This window comes from Molothrus ater, chromosome 4 (genome assembly GCF_012460135.2).
Source record: "Molothrus ater isolate BHLD 08-10-18 breed brown headed cowbird chromosome 4, BPBGC_Mater_1.1, whole genome shotgun sequence".
Lineage (NCBI taxonomy): Eukaryota > Metazoa > Chordata > Aves > Passeriformes > Icteridae > Molothrus > Molothrus ater.
The window spans coordinates 12709622-12728348 of record NC_050481.2 but is presented as its reverse complement, the minus strand read 5'-3'; the positions used below and the strand labels follow the sequence as shown (position 1 = coordinate 12728348).

At 39.5% G+C, this 18727-nt stretch overlaps 2 protein-coding genes across 6 annotated transcripts in view; one reads left to right on the top strand and one right to left on the bottom strand.

Moving 5' to 3' along the window:
• The window catches only part of LOC118686747 (dentin matrix acidic phosphoprotein 1-like), a 28063-nt gene extending 13034 nt beyond the window's left edge, over positions 1–15029 (bottom strand). For 3 of the 4 annotated variants that reach the window (XM_036383111.2, XM_036383110.2, XM_036383108.2), the window contains exon 1: positions 11725–11774. The gene's annotated coding sequence lies outside the window, so the exon portion shown is untranslated. Of the gene's footprint in view, positions 1–11724; positions 11775–13022 lie in introns of those variants that run through there. The other variant, XM_036383109.2, reaches the window with a different exon arrangement.
• SPARCL1 (SPARC like 1) lies at positions 4505–17753 on the top strand. Of its 2 annotated transcripts, XM_036383105.1 has the most exons (11): positions 4505–4911; positions 8091–8208; positions 8311–8364; positions 10841–11992; positions 12706–12775; positions 13446–13573; positions 14145–14265; positions 15012–15148; positions 15597–15745; positions 16650–16798; positions 17326–17753. In XM_036383105.1, exons 2-11 carry the CDS (start codon positions 8155–8157, stop codon positions 17352–17354), a joined length of 2043 nt encoding a protein of 680 aa, XP_036238998.1. In that variant the 5' UTR covers positions 4505–4911; positions 8091–8154; the 3' UTR covers positions 17355–17753. The 2 variants fall into 2 exon arrangements, with proteins under 2 accessions (XP_036238998.1, XP_036239000.1); XM_036383107.1 differs by lacking the exon at positions 8311–8364.
• Positions 17754–18727: the final 974 nt, after the last annotated feature.

Genomic DNA, 18727 nt, shown 5'->3' with positions numbered 1-18727 from the left:
GACACACGTGGAGATTGCACAACCTCCACAATGTGTTTTCAGCAGTATTGCTCTTAAAATCCTCACATTGAACTTAATCTCTCTGGCTCATTATTAAAGCAAACGCACACTACAACTATAAAAATAAAGCACATCTCTACAGCCCCAAAGAACAGAAGGGTATAGATAAGATCTTTCCAGGTTTAAGCCCTGTCTACCTCTTGCTGGCTTAAGGACTCTTCCTGCTCATTTTCGTTCCTCTTTTTAAGAATTTGGTCAAAAAAATGGTTTGAACAATTTAGACCATTAGCTGAGTCTGTCTGGCTGAAGGGCAAAAATAGACATCTTTCTGTCTGAGCTTTAAAATAGCTCCTCCCCAATGGGACTCACATGTTCCCCGGCTGGGCAAGATGTTTATTTCTCTCCCTCCTTTTTAAACATATAATTTCAACCTATGCAGGCACTGTGGTCAAGCATGACACAGTCCAGAGCAGCAGCTCTCAGGAGAGAGGGATGAGAGTCTCTAACACCCTGACTGCATCACAGACAAAGCCTGATATAGCAGCAGCACAGGGGCAGCCGTGCTGGAGCCTGGGCCCTGTTTGGAGTTGCTTTCCGCACACCAGGAAGCATGACTCATTCCATACATCCAGGGAATAGGAGCTCTGCCTGGCACTTCTTGTCTTCCCAAGCATCATGAAAATCACAGACAGAATTGCATCCCATACAGCATTTAACACAGGTAGAATAAGAAATAAAAAGCCACAACAGGGTTTTGACTAACTGAGATTGCTGAAGGGTTGGAAAACTCAGTGCAATAAAGTAAAGAAATTGTAATGTGAAAGTAGGCAGAACTACTGCTGTATGGAATAAAACACTGGTGGTGATGGAGGGCTCCTGGATTAGAGCAAAAGATAAATTGCAACCACATCATCTGTATTCAAGAGAACCTGATTTTAGATGCAGAACTGACCAAGTAGCAGGCCACAAAAAGAACAAATAGGAAGACCTTTAACTTCACATCTCTGTGATTTTTTAAAAGTTTTTAATGATAAGCCACACCTTGTGAGATTTTTCACTGTAAAGCTCTTGGGAGATAACTAAGTTTCAATATACTCTAAGTTTCAATAATATAATTATTATTATGCTCCAGAGATGCTTGCTAATCTTGAAAGGACTCCAGGCACTGCCTTTGGAGTCAAAAAAGATGGTAGAGAAGGGCAGCCTTTAGAGTAAAAAAAACTGTGCCAAAAATTCATTTCCCAGAATATAAAAAACTTAATTCCAAATTCAGCACAAGAAGCCTCCAGAAGGAAGTCAAGCTTTCTTTCTTCTGAGGAAAGAGAAAAGGAGTAATATACTAATATTACTTAGTCCAGGGGTTATAACTTATATTTGTCTATGTACACATCTATATATTATATTTACCATAATTATCAGTGATTTATTTTTGGTAGATAAGTTAATTTAGAAAGAAATGCATGCAAAAATACTTGGGCAAACTTCCTGGGCAGAATCACCATTATAAGATATCTAAAGAGCCACAATTGATATTCTTCTGCCTCCCCAAAAATAAGGCATAGAAGGCCCCCACCTCCAGTATTCCTTTGGTGTGGCACAACTGAACAGAACTGGTCAGAGGCATCAACTCCCTCCTACCCTCAGCACTGTCCCCAATCAATTTTTCTGCCTTTCTCAAGAAAACTAAACTCCCCATGAAATGCCTCTATGGTCCACATGAACCCTATCAATTATTTCCAGTAGGAAAGGACAAGCAGTACTTGCCAACATTTCCAATGGGATTTGCTACAGGCTGTGATCTTTTGAGAATCTAAATAATTCCTATGGTTATTTAAATGAAGGCCATTTCATCAGTTCATGAAAGGCTTCAGATGCACCTTTTGTTAAGGAAGTTACACCAAGATTTCCCTAAATTTCCTGATCACTTATTTAATGGCTAAGAGGCAACCAGGGATGTGCTTAGAGCCCTCTCAACACCACCTGGCAGACTGTGATCTTCGCCACCTGGAACTCCACAGTACACACACATCAGCACTGACTGCAATCAGACTCAACTGTTTCATGTCTGACTGTTGTATTTTGGTTCATTTTGTTGTTTTTTCCTCTGTAGTAAAAAGAGAAAACACATAGACACACAGCTAGGTATTATATCGTTGGTATACTGCGCCAGTATATGTGGACAGTTTCTTTATCTACACTAAAACACTTGAGTTCCACCTTGCTTACACCTTTTCATTTTGGGGTAAAGCATATTTGATGGAACAGCCAAACTTTATTTGTAAATCAGAACGAGCACTGATGTTAAAATTTACTTTTCATTTTAAAAACCTGGAAGTTGAAGCCTGGTACGTAGTCTGGAAGCCAATGGCTCAACACCACTCTCTTGTGGGCAGAAATATGAACCCTCTGGCAGGACTGAGCATGCAAAGTGCAGACAGCTCCAATAAAAACAAATGCCTCTTGAGCCTAATCCACAGTCAGTTTGACCCACAGATCATTGCTGCCAGAGACAGGCACATTAATAAATATAACACAAAATCCTCTGAGGTTTTGGTCTTCTTCCCTTGTTTAAAGTGTCTGTCTAGCAGCTGCCACAGTGAGACAGATAAATCAAAATTTTTCACCTCCCTGTACTCCTCTGTTTTCTTTCTTCTATGTTTAATCTTTATTGTTTGCTATATATCCTCCCTTTCACTTAGCTCAGCAACTGCTTGCCTCTCCTCTTCCTCCCATACTTCACCTCGATAGCACAGCACCTCTTTCTGGTTAGAGAATTACTAATCCACCACTGAAAAGGTTTCCAAAAAGCACACTGCCTGACACAGTGGGACTGGCTGAGGACTGGAGCACTAGGACTGATGGCTCCAAGACAAGCCCAGACCTCTCAGTGACATCAGAAAACAACCAGAGATGTTCTCAACTGAAGTATTTTGTCATCAAAAGCAAAGATTGAAAATTTTGCTTAATGAAGTATGTTGTAAATATGTAACAGCTCTGATAAGCAATAATTTCTCAATATCCTCAAAACCAAAATGTTTCCTCCCCATTGTCCTGCAAGTCCCAAGAAAGCTGTTTAAATGCAGAATCAGGCAAAGCCTACAAATCACATACAGTTTTCCAATAATAACCTTCAAACTCCTACAAATTTCCACTTCAAGTTTCTGCACAGTTCTTCAGAGTCCAGCACTTTTTTTCTGTGAATTAAGAACTTCAAAGCAAGGTTAATAGCCATTATCAGAAAATCTTATGACAAAAAGAGTTAATATATTTAGTTACCATAAAATTAGCATTGCTGTACTTGTCCTAATTTCTGGGTTGCCACCTGAACAGTTTTCTTTTATCGGCTGAGAGTCCATCCACATCTCAAACATTGAAAAATCACAGCAAAGCCACTTATCTTTGATAACCCCGTAAAGCTAATCTGATGGTACAGCACAAAGAGTTTTGAATAGATAAAACCAATCATCTTTTCAGCATGCACAACAAAAGAAAAAACAAACAGGAAGTTCTGAAATAATGCCCACTCCTTTCAGGCACCGACTGGCTGACAGACAAGCAGAATTTCAACTCCAATAGGCATGGATTAGTTTCCAGGCAGAGAAGCAGAGATAAAAGGGAAAAGGATTTAAAGAATTTCTCATGGACTTTTGTCAAAGGGTTTTTTTTTCTGCTTGGTCTACAGAGTGAGGGCTCAGCTCTGATTTCAGGCTCTTTTGGTTTTTTAAAATTTTTTTTTATTAACGATAAACTTCACAGTTGGCCACATAAAACATAGTAAATCTTTGTACATTTCTCACTGTATTTTTTCTAATCAACACCCATTGTCTATTGCCATTTTGGGTGAACAGAAGAGAAGCCAGTAAAACTGTAACTTTAAAAAAACCAATTAAAATATTATCTGAAGGGACTGAATTTTCAGCATTTGCATTACAGTTCTTACCATTCGCACACTTCATTTCATTTTGCTTCAACCTCTCTTGCAATCATGTCAACACAATATGTAAAGTGTGCTCCCTAGGAAGAGAGGATATTGGCAGAATGTGGAATTTGAGACTGGATTGCTGCCTTTATCACTGAAAGTGCTTTTGCTCTTACATTGGTGCATGCCCACCACTATTTCTGGACAACTTCCCAGAAAGCATTCCAGTTCAGGTGGAGCATTTTATAGAATAATGAGATGACCAAAGAAAAAAACAAAAAAAACCCCAAACTTATTAATGCTTGCAGAACCAGACTCCTCACCAGCTCGCTCTGCATTGTCACTACGGCAGACAGGCAGCACAGCCATAGCAACAGCTTCCAAGCAGCAAACTCCTCAGAGTTATGCAAGAGCCTCCAACCAATACTGGGTTTTACACACCTAATTTAGAATTTCTACCTTTTTGCAGGCTCACACGCACCATGTGCAGCATACTGAAACAACACTGGGCAGTTCAGCAGGGATTGGCATCCCCTGTGTTCCACTTTTCCAGCCAACAGTGTGGCTGCCCCAGCAGATCCCTTGGTTCAGCGCTTCTGGGAGCAGCTGATGCAGCAGAAACTCTTGCACCCACTCCCTTTGGCTCCCCTCCCTGCAAATCACTAAATATGTCCTTCCCACACAGCCGTTGAGCTCCACTGGCCCAGAGCCCGTGAGCACTAAATTGTCTTTCTGATTCAACTAATCCACCAGAATTCCACCAGCCCACTGCCCCCCACCTCATCCCATGGAAGCCTAGGATTCCTTGTTCAACCAAGACCCAAAGAGTACCATCCTCCTTCACTGACTATTTGCAGCACAAGGCACATGCTGAGAAGGTCTGTTCCAGACACCAAAACACATCTCAGGAAAAGCAGCAACATTTTGCAAGGCTCAAGGATTTCTGGTACATCAGTGGCAGGCCAAGAAGGAGCACCTCTTCTACTGCTATGGTACTGTTTCTTCTTTATTCCTAATTAAAACTTTAGAATGCTTTACATCTAACCCTCTGCAATTTTTTTCCACTGACTACAAAATAGCTGAAGCTTTCATAGAGTGTCATCTGTTTTAAGGATAACAAATTTCAGATGTTTATGTCTACAACAGAAAATTACCTTTGTAAGAGAAAATAATGTGTAGTTTCTGTGTTTAGGAATACAACCCTTATCTTACCACTGGAATAATTATTTTGCCAGTGATCCTGCAAAACAATAAAGCATTATGGCCAACAAGAACCAAGACAAGCACACACCTCCTTTGGAACAGTACAGTGGTCCAGCTGAAAGCCACGGTGCAACCTAATTTCCCAACACTTCAACAGTCTCTTGAAATATCAGTTTAGGAACCTTAGTCCAATAGACAAGGCCAAAAAAACAGATTCACCTTCTTTTCTCATATTGGAAAAGAAAGAGAGAGAAATGCTGTCTGGTGTTGGAGGAACCTTTCAAAAACGTGTTGGTAGACCTAGTGAAAACATGTACCAAACAGGGAGCCCTTGAAAGAAATGTAGGATCTGGGAGGAGACCAAACCCACCAACTATTATCAAAATAATTCTGCATAATAAGTAAGTCTCATTTTGATCCTCCTCAAATTAAATCAAAGCAGCTCATTGTGACTTGATCTGGTCTTAAATTACAGAAAGCTCTGGTTAAAAAACAAAACAAAACAAAAAAAAAAAAAACAAGAAAAGAAAAACCAAAAAAAAAAAAAAAACCCCAAAAAAAAACCAACCCAAAAAACCAAAACTGTAAAAACTAAAGATCTAACAAAATCTACATAAGTATAAAATAAAATGAAATGGTAGAAAGGAATCATAAGAGATTAAACAATTACAGTAAGTTTATGTGAATGGTTTGTTAAAAATTGTTTTAACTTGTCCTGAAATACTTTTGGTTTGGTTTTGATCTTACTGCAGTCAGCCATCAAGGACTTATGTCCGATGGCTTTTGCAGCTGTAAAACTGGCAATACCAGAGCAATCAATTCTCATTATCAGCTATTTACTGGTACAGAATGAGTGAAATAGTTTTAATGCTTTAATTTTTTTTCCTTTTTGTGATCTCTTCTTTTACTTAGATCAGAAATCTGCCTCAAAATCTGCCTTTGAGTTTTATGTGTGTGCACACATGAACCAGCTTCTACATGTATAATGTGCTCATGCTCTCACAAGGGGCTTCTGAAACAGATCTGGAAACAGGAATGTGCTATATCAGTTGTAATTTAAAAGTATCACACTTATGCTTTTATTAAAAATTCATGTAATTGACTAGCATTTCAAGTGACTGCTGACTCTATTAGAATGGCAGCCTGTAGCCTCCATGCCATGCAAACCCAGTACCCCTTGTTAGCATTGCTTGCTCAATAACCCAAGATGAAGTATTGTGAAATTACTCATTTCTTGGTCAAAAACCCCATTGTACACAAGAAATTTTCCTATTCACCTTTTGGCTAGGTCTTGCTACAGAATCTCCTGCAGAGTATAATGATTTCATTTTCCCAGAGAGATGTCTCCCTGCTTATATTTTTAAAAAAAGTTTCTTGTGTAATCGTTCCTTTCTGACAGTTCTATTAAACTTACGTGTTACAAAAGCTTGCTTTTAAAAATTCTCTTTTTGAGGACATATTTGGAAATTAAAGCAAGAATGAAGTGTCTTCCCACTTAGTGTAAAAAAATATCATCTCACAATCCATCATAGGACACTCCAATCAGTGTGGTCAGGCTTCCCTAATAATTTAATACTTATTCAAGACCAAATACTTAATTCAAGTCTTATACTTCCTATGGGCTGCTGCGGGCTTGCTGCTAAAAAGAAAATACAAAAGCCCTGTCCAGTCACCTTAACTCAGATTTATTCCTACTAGTTTTTGATTATTTGAGCAAAGGTAGTAGAGGCAACTTTTACAGATAGAGACAAGCCAAATTATAAAATTGCAATTATAAATAAAACACAACATGGAGAACTTTTCATTTATAACTCTCAAACTAGTTTATCAAAACAAATATGACAAATGAGAGTTTTAAAAAAGGAAGCTCAGTTAAGTGACATGCCCAGGTCTGTGTTGCTCACCAGCAACAGAAAGAAATGGAAATCAAGCCTACCTGACATTCAAATCCTTCTTTCCTCAGTCACTTGCAAGGTTTTCAAAAAGCACAGTATGCAGTTTTTAGGGCTTTACATGAAATTGGATTATTGCCCTGCATTTCTGATAAGTTGCCTGCATAATCTTCAGTCTAACCACACTTGCCTTGATCTGAAGTGACTGCCCATATCCAGCCCAGTGAGGCATTTTGCATGTGCTCATTATTGGCTTTTGTTGTACTCTGCCTTTCCCTCTGAAAACATCTTAGACAACTAACTGTGAATGCCAAAGAGATAATAGATAATTAGTCAGGAGGTAATTTGGAGACTAACTGCAAGGAAAAATGGACTGCAAGGAAAAATGGACTGCATACAAGATATGCCCCACTAATGAGTATTTTGATCTTCATTAAGGAAAGATAACGACATTAAACAATTTAACAGAGGGACATTAAACAATTTAACAGAAGGATCTTCCAAAAGTGTACACTTTGGGTGACAATTTCCAAGAAAAGCAGGACTGCATCCGAAGCAGGACTGTGCCCCTTCTTCAAGCAGCCTGGGCAGCACTTCTGAGCTTGGAGACCTGCTGAGCAGAATTTCACCACTTAATTCTTCCTACCAGACACAGAGGGGAGCAGCCAAGAGACACCTCAGCTGTAGAGGTGCCACAAGCAGGCACTGCCTCACTTTATTGCCTTCAATAAAAAGAGGCATTTTTCATGAAGTGGTATCTCATAGGGGTGGATAAATACTTACAACTATTTGTAAGTATTTAAATACTTAACCTATGTCCATTCACAGCTCTGCCCTTCAGTAACACCCACCTGGTGTTTGTGAACACAGCCTATAGCTTAATCACTGTCAAAGAACTGAGACTAAAGTGTCCTCTAGTTAAGCTGGTCTCACATCTGAGTTTACAGGACACTCCATAACAATTTTGTGGGTCTCTAGCCTTAACAATTTACAGGAACCACTACATTGCTTCCATCAGACATTTCTAGGTCATTATACTCAAACCCTAACTTGTTTTGTTTTCATGTTTCTTGCAGAAAGGAAACCTCTAAGCTCTACCCCTGTACCATTAACTATTGTCCTCTACAAGATCTGGAAAACATGAAGGCTGTAGCCCTCTTCATTTGTCTTGTAGGACCAGTTTTTGCTATTTCAGTAAGTCCTCACCATGCTATTATTATCAGGCACTTAATTTCCTATTCTGAGAATATTCTATGCTTATGGATGTACAGATATTCATATATTTGTCTTTTTTAGACCCATCCTGTAAACCACAACCTTAGAACTCACAGACAGAAAACTCCAGAAAAGGTACTCTTCTTGTTCTTTAAACAATAGGAAGCAACTTACATTATTAATCTTAAATATAAAAACACATTACCACCTACATACTGCTTGGCAAATTGATTTATGTTAAAAAACTTTAGGCCCTCTCACCTCAAGAATTAGTGCCAAGTATCTCATGCCTTGTATATTAACAATTGCAAACAGAACAAAATCTAAAGCTCAAAATGGAAGTTTCACTTATTGAGAAAATTACCTTAAATGAATCCCCACATATCATCATTACCCACATTTGCACAAGTAATAAGCTCCAGCAATAAAATTGTTGTTATCACAGCTCCAGTATAGGAGGAGGATGAAATCCTCAATATATCACACCAGGGGATCATGTGCAGTCTCAAATATGTAAGAATTTTAGCCACCATATGTTTCATTATTCATGGTGCAGAGCATTAGACACAGCTTATCCTGGCAGAGTAATCTGTGGCTGACAGGCCAGATGCCCTGATGGCAATGAGACAGAGGATTGCACCAGCCCTCCCGATGCCACATATGTGTGCTAATGATGAAGCCCATAGTTTTGCATTAATGGCTGACCCAAATAAAAATTCCTGTTTATTGCACTGAGCCTTTGTGACTCAGACACAATGGATCTTGTCTCCAAGCCACTGGGGGTTTCAGAGCTACTAAACTCATATCATGCTCTGTAGTAAGAGATTCAAAATCCCAACTCTTATGCTAACCATTTTAAATTTTTTAAATTATAAACTATATCCCACTCTATACAGCTTTCCAGATACATTTCATGTCAATCTGGATCATGCTCTGCACTATGAAAACAAAAAATTAATTTTTCCTAATGAAGTATCCAGCAGAGGAAATGGTATAAAGATTAGTTTGCAGCCTACAGCTGTCTACCAGAAATAACACACATAAGACACTTGCATCAAAACAAAACCTCACAATAGCCAATGAATCATCAGTTCCAAGTGTGTGCATCATCTATCAAAAGCCAGCTCTCCCCCACAGTATCTAATCACAGATAGTGACTAAAATTTGCCCAAGTTCCTTCACGAGCACTTGAGTTCTAAGAGCTGATTTTACCCAGGGGACAAAGGTATAACAGAAAGCAGCATCTGGAAGCTGTATCCAGGCACATCTCTGCAGAATTGGTGCAGGACAAGGCTTCCTGTCAAGACATGAGCCAAATCTTTCTCAAACTGCTACTTCAAGCACAGGTAGCCACAACAGAAAATCTTAAAGATTGTTTGGCCTAGTGTTTTCTGAACCTGTAGAACTTTGGAAAAACTCCACAGTGAATTTCTGTTGCATTCTGTTAGACTCTGTTAGATTCTGTTAGACAATCTTCCCCTGAAAAAGTTAGAGTTGGAATTGATACAGTGAATATAGTTCCCAGTACTATTTCCACATCAGCAAGGACACCAGGCAAAAGACAAGATTGTAAAACATTAAGATACCACTTTGACATTAGGAAATAGGATATAGCTGATCTACAAGAATCAAATTAATATTTTCAATCCTACCTTTAAAAATAAAATAAATATAAGTGTTTGTGAGTAGAGTGCTTGTTTCCAAGCAGTCAAACTAAAGGAAAAAAGCTATTCCAGCAACTTGGGTGGACCAAGTGAGAAGGACCATTCTTCCCAAATTAAACCCCCCAAAAGCTTTAAGAAATATCAGCATCAGGTGCTATATTGTTGTAAGCAATAAGCAACACTGAACATCCATAGGTGTTGTTCAGAAACACACACAGCAGCAGAAAAGTAATTGCTTCAGCAAGACCTGACAGTCATTTCAGTACCTGCTTTCTCCTCAAGCATTTGAACCATTTCCACTGAAGGTATCACTTTTGCTATTGTCTTGACAGATTAAGAAAAAAAAAGGCACTCAAACATCTATTGATCTTATAATTGTCACCACACACAATAGTTCCTGGTGACCTCAGCCAGGAAGTAATGATATATTGGACTCAAAGCAGATTTATATATGGATTATAAAATCAATGCAGGGCACTTCTCAGGAATTACTACCATGACACCTTGTGAAAGGTACTCTTTCTTCGCCTGCTCCTCTTTTCCCAGGTCCCTTATTTTTCCCTTATCTGTGCAGGAAGTTATGTTTCATATCCCCCTTCTCTGAGCTAAGTGATAATTACTGCAGCCTACAAGTGCCTATGGTTATGACTAAAATACTAATTAAGCATTCTGAGATTTCACAAGACACCCATATGCATCTCTCTCTGAAACAGAGTTGCATAGACCTCTCCAGAAACTCCATCAATAAAAGAAGGGACAGATAAACAGATTTTCTGAGAAAGAGAAGGCACATCAGCTGTGAATGTCATGCCCTAGGCTAGTTTCAGAGGAGCACATACAAAGAAAACAAATAAAGCCAGTGCCATGCTTTGCAATACAAGACAACACTGCATCAGCTTCAAATAAATCCTAAGATTTATTAATCTGCTATTTTAAATTTTTTTAAGAGTGAAAATATTCATCCAGAAGCTTCAAAGGAAGAGAACACAGGGTATGTAGACGAGGGTGATTTGCTGCCCACTCCCAGAAACTTAAAACCAAGCTCTGAAGACAGGGATGGGCCCCAGACCATGAGGAAACAAGAAAGAACTGGGAGCAAGCATCAAGTGAAAAACAGCCTGAAAAGCATTGATTTCCTTGCACTGCACAATAAACTAGGTTTGGCTTCTGATAACCAGGACAGTGACTCTGGGAGCAGCGGCAGAGAACAGTCCAGCTCTGAGCACGACCAGCTCAGGAAACATGAGAAACATGGGAACACGGCAAACCGACACCTTCCAGGTCACACAGACCACCCAGTGGGTGCTTTCAGCCTTCATCATGAGCGTAACATGTGGAAATATAACAAAAATGCTGTTAGCCTGTCTGAAAAAACCAGTGAAAGCAATGATGAGGAAAGCATGGAAGAAGAGGATGAGAAATGGGGTGAAGAAACTGATTACAGAGACACAAAGCACAAAGACCATCAGACACGTCAAGGTGACCAATACAAAAGACAGCAACATGAGAACAGCATGCAATTAGATGAACTCCTGAGAGATTCCAGAAAACTAACCTGGAAAACCAAGAGACACAGCAAGAAATTTGACCTAGAGGAAGAAGAGAGGGAAAACAGGAAGAAGTCCTATAAAGAAGAAATCCCCCTCTCTCAAAAAACCCATAATGAATATCAGGATGGCAAACAGCAAAGTCAAGAGAGAAAATACCATATTCAAGTGAACTATCAGAGTGATCCTGACACAGTGGTGAAAATACAAGGTAGGGAAGACAGTAATGATGATGACAGTCATGACAGTGGTGACATTGGTAGTGAGGAATATCTCAGCAATACCTGGAAAGAAACAGCCTATGAGGAAGAGGAGAGAATCCAGAGTAATGACCAGGAGAGCACCAGCACCGAGCCTGCAGGGGAAGGAACCACTGAAGATGACACTGCAGTTCACAGAGAGACTGAGGATTACCAAATTGTCAAGATTAAAGACCTTGCTCACTCTGAACAAGATTATTATGATCATGAGCCACCCAATTCTGACAACAAGCAGCAACTGAAAATGAGTAGCTCCGTTCAGAATATGAATTCAATGGACAGTGAAGATAAGGTAAATTATCATTAAAATAAAACTTGAGTACTACAAAAAGGGAGAGAGGGACGAGTACTAAATTTAAATTCCTGATGATTGAAATTACTTTTTGGAGAAAAACAGGTGACTTCTTAATATGCAGAAGTCTCATCTCCCCTTATACTCACTGTTCCTCTGGTTCATGCTGTGTCACTGCACCCAGAGCACTTAGGTGAATTGGACTAGAAAGGAAGTGAACACCATTCACATAAGAGCTCCAGACCCAGTGGGGTGTGTAATGAAACACACAAATAAACACAGATACACAGATGAAAAACCTGAAACCCAGTCTCCAGCTTACTAGGCCAGTGTGTTCACTCATCTCTCACAAAGATTTTAAATGCTACTACACAAAAATGAATGGCTTGGAAAGGCAGGAGTAGAGTCAATAGAATAGTTATAAGAAACTCAGGCCTTACTGAGCTCCCATTTCTCTCTCTCTCTCTCTCTCTCTCTCCCTCTCTCTCTCTCCACCTCCTACTCTATTTTTTCCCCCACATAACAAGAGCATGGTAATACTACCAGAGGCTTCATGCTCTTCTCACAGATTTTGCATAGAAAAACAGAGCAAACTGGCAAACTGTGCCTCAGTCAGCTCTGTATTCAGACCTGAAAAAAAAAATTAGGCCAAGTATTTTTTATCTTCTCAAGATTTACCACAGCTTTCTGCTTATGCCTCTGTGACTGTGCAGGTCAAGACTACAGACAGTTCCCATGGTGAGATGGAAAGTGCCAGCAGCAGGAATGAGGAGGCTCTCCTTGGTAAGCCCCAAGCAAAGCTGTCTTGTAACTCCCAACTCTCTGCCGCTGGGGAACCTGCTGGTCTGTATTTCTTCTCTTTTCTGTATTTTGCAGCACAGGATTTCACATGACTGAACTGTGCTTGTGCCTAATCCTGTGTTCCCAGACAGTCCCTTCCACACTCCCTTGGATTTAGTAATTTGTTAGTGAAAAACATTTGCAGGCAGTGCACAAATTTTTGTGTCAGTTATACAGAAATGGGGCTTACCTTGCACTGAGAGCTTTCAGTTTCAGAACAGTAGCTTGAATTCAAGTAGGAGTGGGACAAAGGCCAGTGCTTGATTCAGCAAAGACAGATCGGGTATGTTTCACCAAAGGAAGCTGGTAGTCCGGAAGTGAATGTCTGAATGTCAGCCCCTACAGAACAGCTTTTTCTAAAAAAAAAACAAAATTATTTCCCCATCCAATTCAAATCTGGGACTGCTAGAAGTCTCACAAAAAATTCTCATTTAAAGTTTGGCTTGTTTTTTTCAATACAAGATCCAGCTTCATAACAAACTTAAAAATGCAAACTTAAAAATGAATTTGAACTTCTTGATGAATACTGGACTGTTTTGCTTTTGCTCTCAGTAGTATCTGACAAACACTTGGCTTTATCCCATCATCTCTAATAGTCCCTCTTTCCTGCTAGGACTGCCAGACACATGTCGGAACTTCCACTGCAAAAGAGGCAAAGTCTGTCATGCAGACAAACAAGGGAAACCCCACTGCATTTGCCAAGATCCTGCTTCTTGCCCTCCCACCAAAGACTATGAGCATGTGAGTATTTCACCCAGTGCACAGGACTGGGAAAAGCCACCTAAAGTGTTCACAAGATAACATATTCCCCTGCTATTATTTAGCATGGTTCTACCCTAAAAAGCATGCAAGTGAGTTTGAGTGATTCCAGTAATTGAAAAATTAAGTATAAAGCACACAAACTCATTGAGTGTGGTTTGAGAGCAGTATGAACCCATGTAACTACAGAGTAACTGACTTGCTTCACTCAGTCTCAGGGATTCTACCTTTTCCCTCTCACTAAAAATTCTATGTATCCATTTGGTATTTTAGAGGACATGCTTAGTACACATCCAGTGAAATAATCCCACAGCATCTCAGAGGCTATATTATAACCATAGAATTAAACTGAAGTGTTGCATAACTGGGCATACAAGTACAGACAACTAGTCCTCATGAGGGCATACAACAACTACTAATTCCAATACTTCTGATCACATGTACTCCCTGTGGTATTCACCACATGTTATTGATGCTTTCATTACTGTAATGCCTCTGAGTGACAAGGATTTTTGTCAACACAATGGTGGGGTGGTGGTTTTCCTTCCTCTAGGTTTGTGGTACGGATAACAAGACTTATGATGGCACATGTCAACTCTTTGGCACCAAATGTCAACTGGAAGGGACAAAAATAGGACGCCAGCTGCATCTAGACTATATGGGCTCCTGCAAATGTAAGCTTCTTTTCCTTTGAAGAATTCAGCTCAGTATAGAGAGCCAATAGCTTTAACACATCTGCCAGCCCTAAATTGCCCTTCTTCCTGTAATCTGCCACTTGTGCATCAATTATTTGCTAATTAAGGCCTTCAATGTTTAAAAATTATCTGAAACCTAGACATCTCTCCTGTGCTTACACCAATTTTTTGTTGACCTTATCTTCCCCCTGCACTGCCTTATATGTTCCTATTGCTATAGCCTTTGAAGATTTTTGTAAATCCTTGACCAGAAAAACAGTGTTTAAAGAGAGGTAATAAATGAAAATTTATTAACTCTCAAACCCCCATGAAAAACAAAAAATTAAAAAAATCAATCAAACTTAGATGCAAAATGCAGAAGTCAGAATCTAAAAGCCAGAACTTCGACTGCTGCATATGGTAGGAGGAAAGTGCATTCCCAGCCAGAATATTCCTTTGCCATCAAAAACTCTACTTTCATGCAACTGACTGATTAGAGCTTTACTGCACAATTATGCTCAAAAGCTGCATGGATATATAAGGGTTGTGGCTTGCACAACTGGTTAAGCACATGCACTAAAAAAATTGTAGATTTATAATTGAACACATTAGGTACATTCAAAATTTTATATATTAACAGCTCCATCAATTCTAATTTTTACTGGAAGTAGATCTCAAATCTCAGAAATGCTTGAATGGAGACTTAACAGATGACTTCTTAACAAAAGCTTTTCTCTTTGGCACAGACATCCCCCCCTGTACTGATCATGAAGTGGATCAGTTTCCCCTCCGGATGCGAGACTGGCTTAAGAACATCCTTATCCAATTTTATGAGCGTGATCTGAACACTTCCGGGATTCTAACTGAAAAGCAAAGGAATAAGGTCAGCAATCCTTTTCAAATAAGACCATGCAGTTATAGGGACTAGCCCAGAACATCTCATACAAAATGGCATGAATTAGACAACTTCTAAGATGGTTTATTTCCCCCCAAAACATGTGTTGCTTGCCTCAGGACAGAAGATGGGATAAAAATGGTTTAATTTCCTAACAAGATGAGGCCCCCCTTAGCTGAGTCTGACAATTAAACCACAAGAATTTCACTTCCTTTCTAGTTACTGCCAAAGGTGACAGAGACAGCAGCAAAAATGTCGTGGACTACTAAGGCAAGCTTTTCATGCTGCATATGGTCACCAACACTAAAACACATTTCCCTAAGGGGTATTTTATTATCAAGTTTCACTTCTCCAAAACACCTTCTTGCCAGATAGTTCTCATCAAGACAGATCTTCAACCTGAAACAAAAAATAACAATTTCTGTGTTGAGCTCAGGTAAAAAAGATCTATCAGAATGACAAGCGCCTTGTGGCTGGTGACCACCCAGTTGAGCTGCTCCTGCATGACTTTGAGAAAAATTACCACATGTATGTGTATCCTGTGCACTGGCAGTTTCACCAGCTTGATCAGCATCCTGTTGACAGGTAAAAAAATATATGTGGTTCAGTTCTGATTTGCTGATTAAACTCAAGCTAGTTTACTTTTCTACACACCTCAAGGGATTCTCTACATACAGAACCAGTCCCTTAGCTGTTAGAAGCTATTATCACCCCCTCTCTAACACAGAACTTTTTCTCTCATTGTTTTCCTGATCATATCCTAGGTCAGAATCTGCTATCCTCTTGCCTTGCACAATCAAGTATTACACTGTAAGCTCTACAGTGTCTTAATACCTACTAATGCTCTCAGCCAGGAAGAAGTCCTGTTATACTGAAGCTAAGAGAAACAGGCTAAGTACAAAGGACAGAGCCCTGGCAGCAAAAATCCACTAGTGAGGTATCCATAATTTTCAACTAACATCACAGAGGTCTCTCAGTTTAAGGAGCAAATATAGTCACAGTTCAGAGGAAGCTCCCACCTTCTGAGAACATAACTAAGATTTCAAGGTTTTGGTCATATCAACCAGTGGTGGAATCTGTATTTCCAAGTTCAGACCTTCAATATCTCAGGACAATCAGAGTTACTGTTTTAGAACATAGTTAAGCAATTTGCAAGCTTGATATCCTGAGGATTAACAGCAAAATTCCACAAGCGATGAGTTGTAAGCAAGTTGCTCTTTTCAGTACCTGTAATTACTACAAAAATAATACTTGTTGTAGGAAAAAAGATGCTGGCAAACAAATATTCAGCAAAAGCATTTTAGCTCATCAGATATTAGACATCTTTATCATGACCTGGGACATATTCACTACAGAAGCACTGCAACAAAATACACTGAGGCATCTCTGATAAGCCATCATTGCTGTCTTGTACCATCTTAGATCAGCTTTGATAATTCTGCTGATTTATTAAGGAAATGCAGCTCTCCATACCTGCCCTTTCTTTCAGATTATTAACACACTCGGAGCTTGCACCCTTGAGAGCCTCCCTTGTTCCCATGGAACACTGCATAACCCGTTTCTTCCAAGACTGCGATGGAGACCAGGACAAACTCATTGCTTTGAAGGAATGGTGCCACTGCTTTGGGATTAAGGAAGGTAAACCTAAAAGAATAGGCAAATGTATCTGACAGAATGTTCCTGCCAAGAACAGGAAGTAAGAGTAAGACCTCAAAGTAAGGCAAAGAAATTGTAAGCAGAAGCCCATGGCTACAGTGCCGAGAGGAAAACAGAACACTAATAACAAGACTGCAAAAGGTCAAGAAAGTTAACAACATAGCACAGGTTAATCCGAGAAGAGTTATGGGACAGAAGGCATTTGGCCAAACAAGCAGATGGAAGAAATGTGTTTAAAATCCTACTAGCAAGTCCCTAATTTAAGTGGAGGCTGATTCTGGCCAGAAGTCAGACACATGGAACCTTTGCTCTTCTCAGAATTTTTCCAGCTCTTCTGATGACATTTCAACAGCCATGAAGGACAAAAGCTGCAAGGAGTTATCTCAGTACATGTATACTTCTGCCAGCGATTGCTCATTCATAGCATCAGTCACTTCATTAATAGTGATACAGCACAAGTGTCTCTTCGGCATAAAATGTTAATAATGTTTTCTTCTTCTTTGTTGCAGAGGACATAAATGAAAATCTCCTTTTCTGAGCCCAGCTGAACAGACTCCCACTACTGCACTAAAATCGATGAATCCTGCTTACTTTTGTAATTAACAGCTTAACAGCCTTCAAGAAAATGGTGGAATGAGGTTCACTGAATTCTTATCAAACAACCCAAGTGCAGAAAATTTATATATTCATTAACAGCAGAAAAATTTAACTACTTCATAGCTAAAAAACCAGTGTTGCCCACCACATGTATCCATGATCTTTCTGAACCAATAAATACTACTAACCTAATGATTAAGCTGTTCACAAAACTCTCCAGTAGAATTATAGAATGTAGATGTTATCACCCACTGAAATGGGATCTGTTTCCTTTATTTACTGTATTGTCAGCTTAACACGCTGCATAGAAGTCTCAAATAAAATAGAAGTCTGTTAGAGATATGGGTTTCGTCACAACTTTGTTGAAGAAAATTGTGCTTCTTTCACCTTTGCCCATCTTTTGCTCTCCTCAAGAGAGGCACAATTTAAGCATAAAAAAACCCAGGACAGGATGAGATTATTCCTGAATCCCCATAAATTTGTGATTTTAAGGTAAGCACTTCACTGAAAACATTCCAGGCATATTCTGCTTTAAGGAAAAAGCCCCAAATATTCCCACAAAGGATGATCAGCAAACACCTTTCACCTGAACCACGTCACCTCTCCAAAGAAAAGAAGATGGGAGTGAGAAATGCTATTTTGGTAGCTTAAATAGTGGAAGTCCCATCCCCCTCTGCTAATTTCCTCTTGAACCAGCAAAGGCTGATAATTGTAGTCCAATGCCAGGCTGATGCCCTTGGATACAATGAATTAAGCTGTGATTATTTTCAACACAAGGACTTCTTACACAAACCAGAGATTACTTCCTAGCACTGCCAGTTTTTTTCCATAATCCTGACTTGTTGCTCACTTCACATTCTGCAACATTACACAGCAGTGCGTAAATAACTCACCCTGGATGGCATGAACAAAAGCACATTCTCTATGCTAGTTCCATTTGGAAAAGATCCTTTCTCTGGGACTTCAAATATCTTGGGAGAGAAAGTAATTTTGACAGCACTTTTCCAGCCCGGCTGCAGGCTATTGCTTATTTGCTCTGTCTTTTCTTTAACCCACACAGAGTTGGGTGGCAAAAGCACAGCTCTCAAACTGCAAGTACACTGCCAGTACACAGCTGGCCTCAAAAGGTAATGACTCTAACCCACAAATTACCATTTCTTCAGGAAAAAGAATTTATGCTGTCTCTAGTTCGCAGCTTCAGTACTCTCAGTATTATCACCCGAGTACTCCTCCAGCATCGCTACAGTCAGAATATCTACAGTGATAAAATAAACAACAAATACTCTTTTCATAACACATTTCCACTACCAAGCC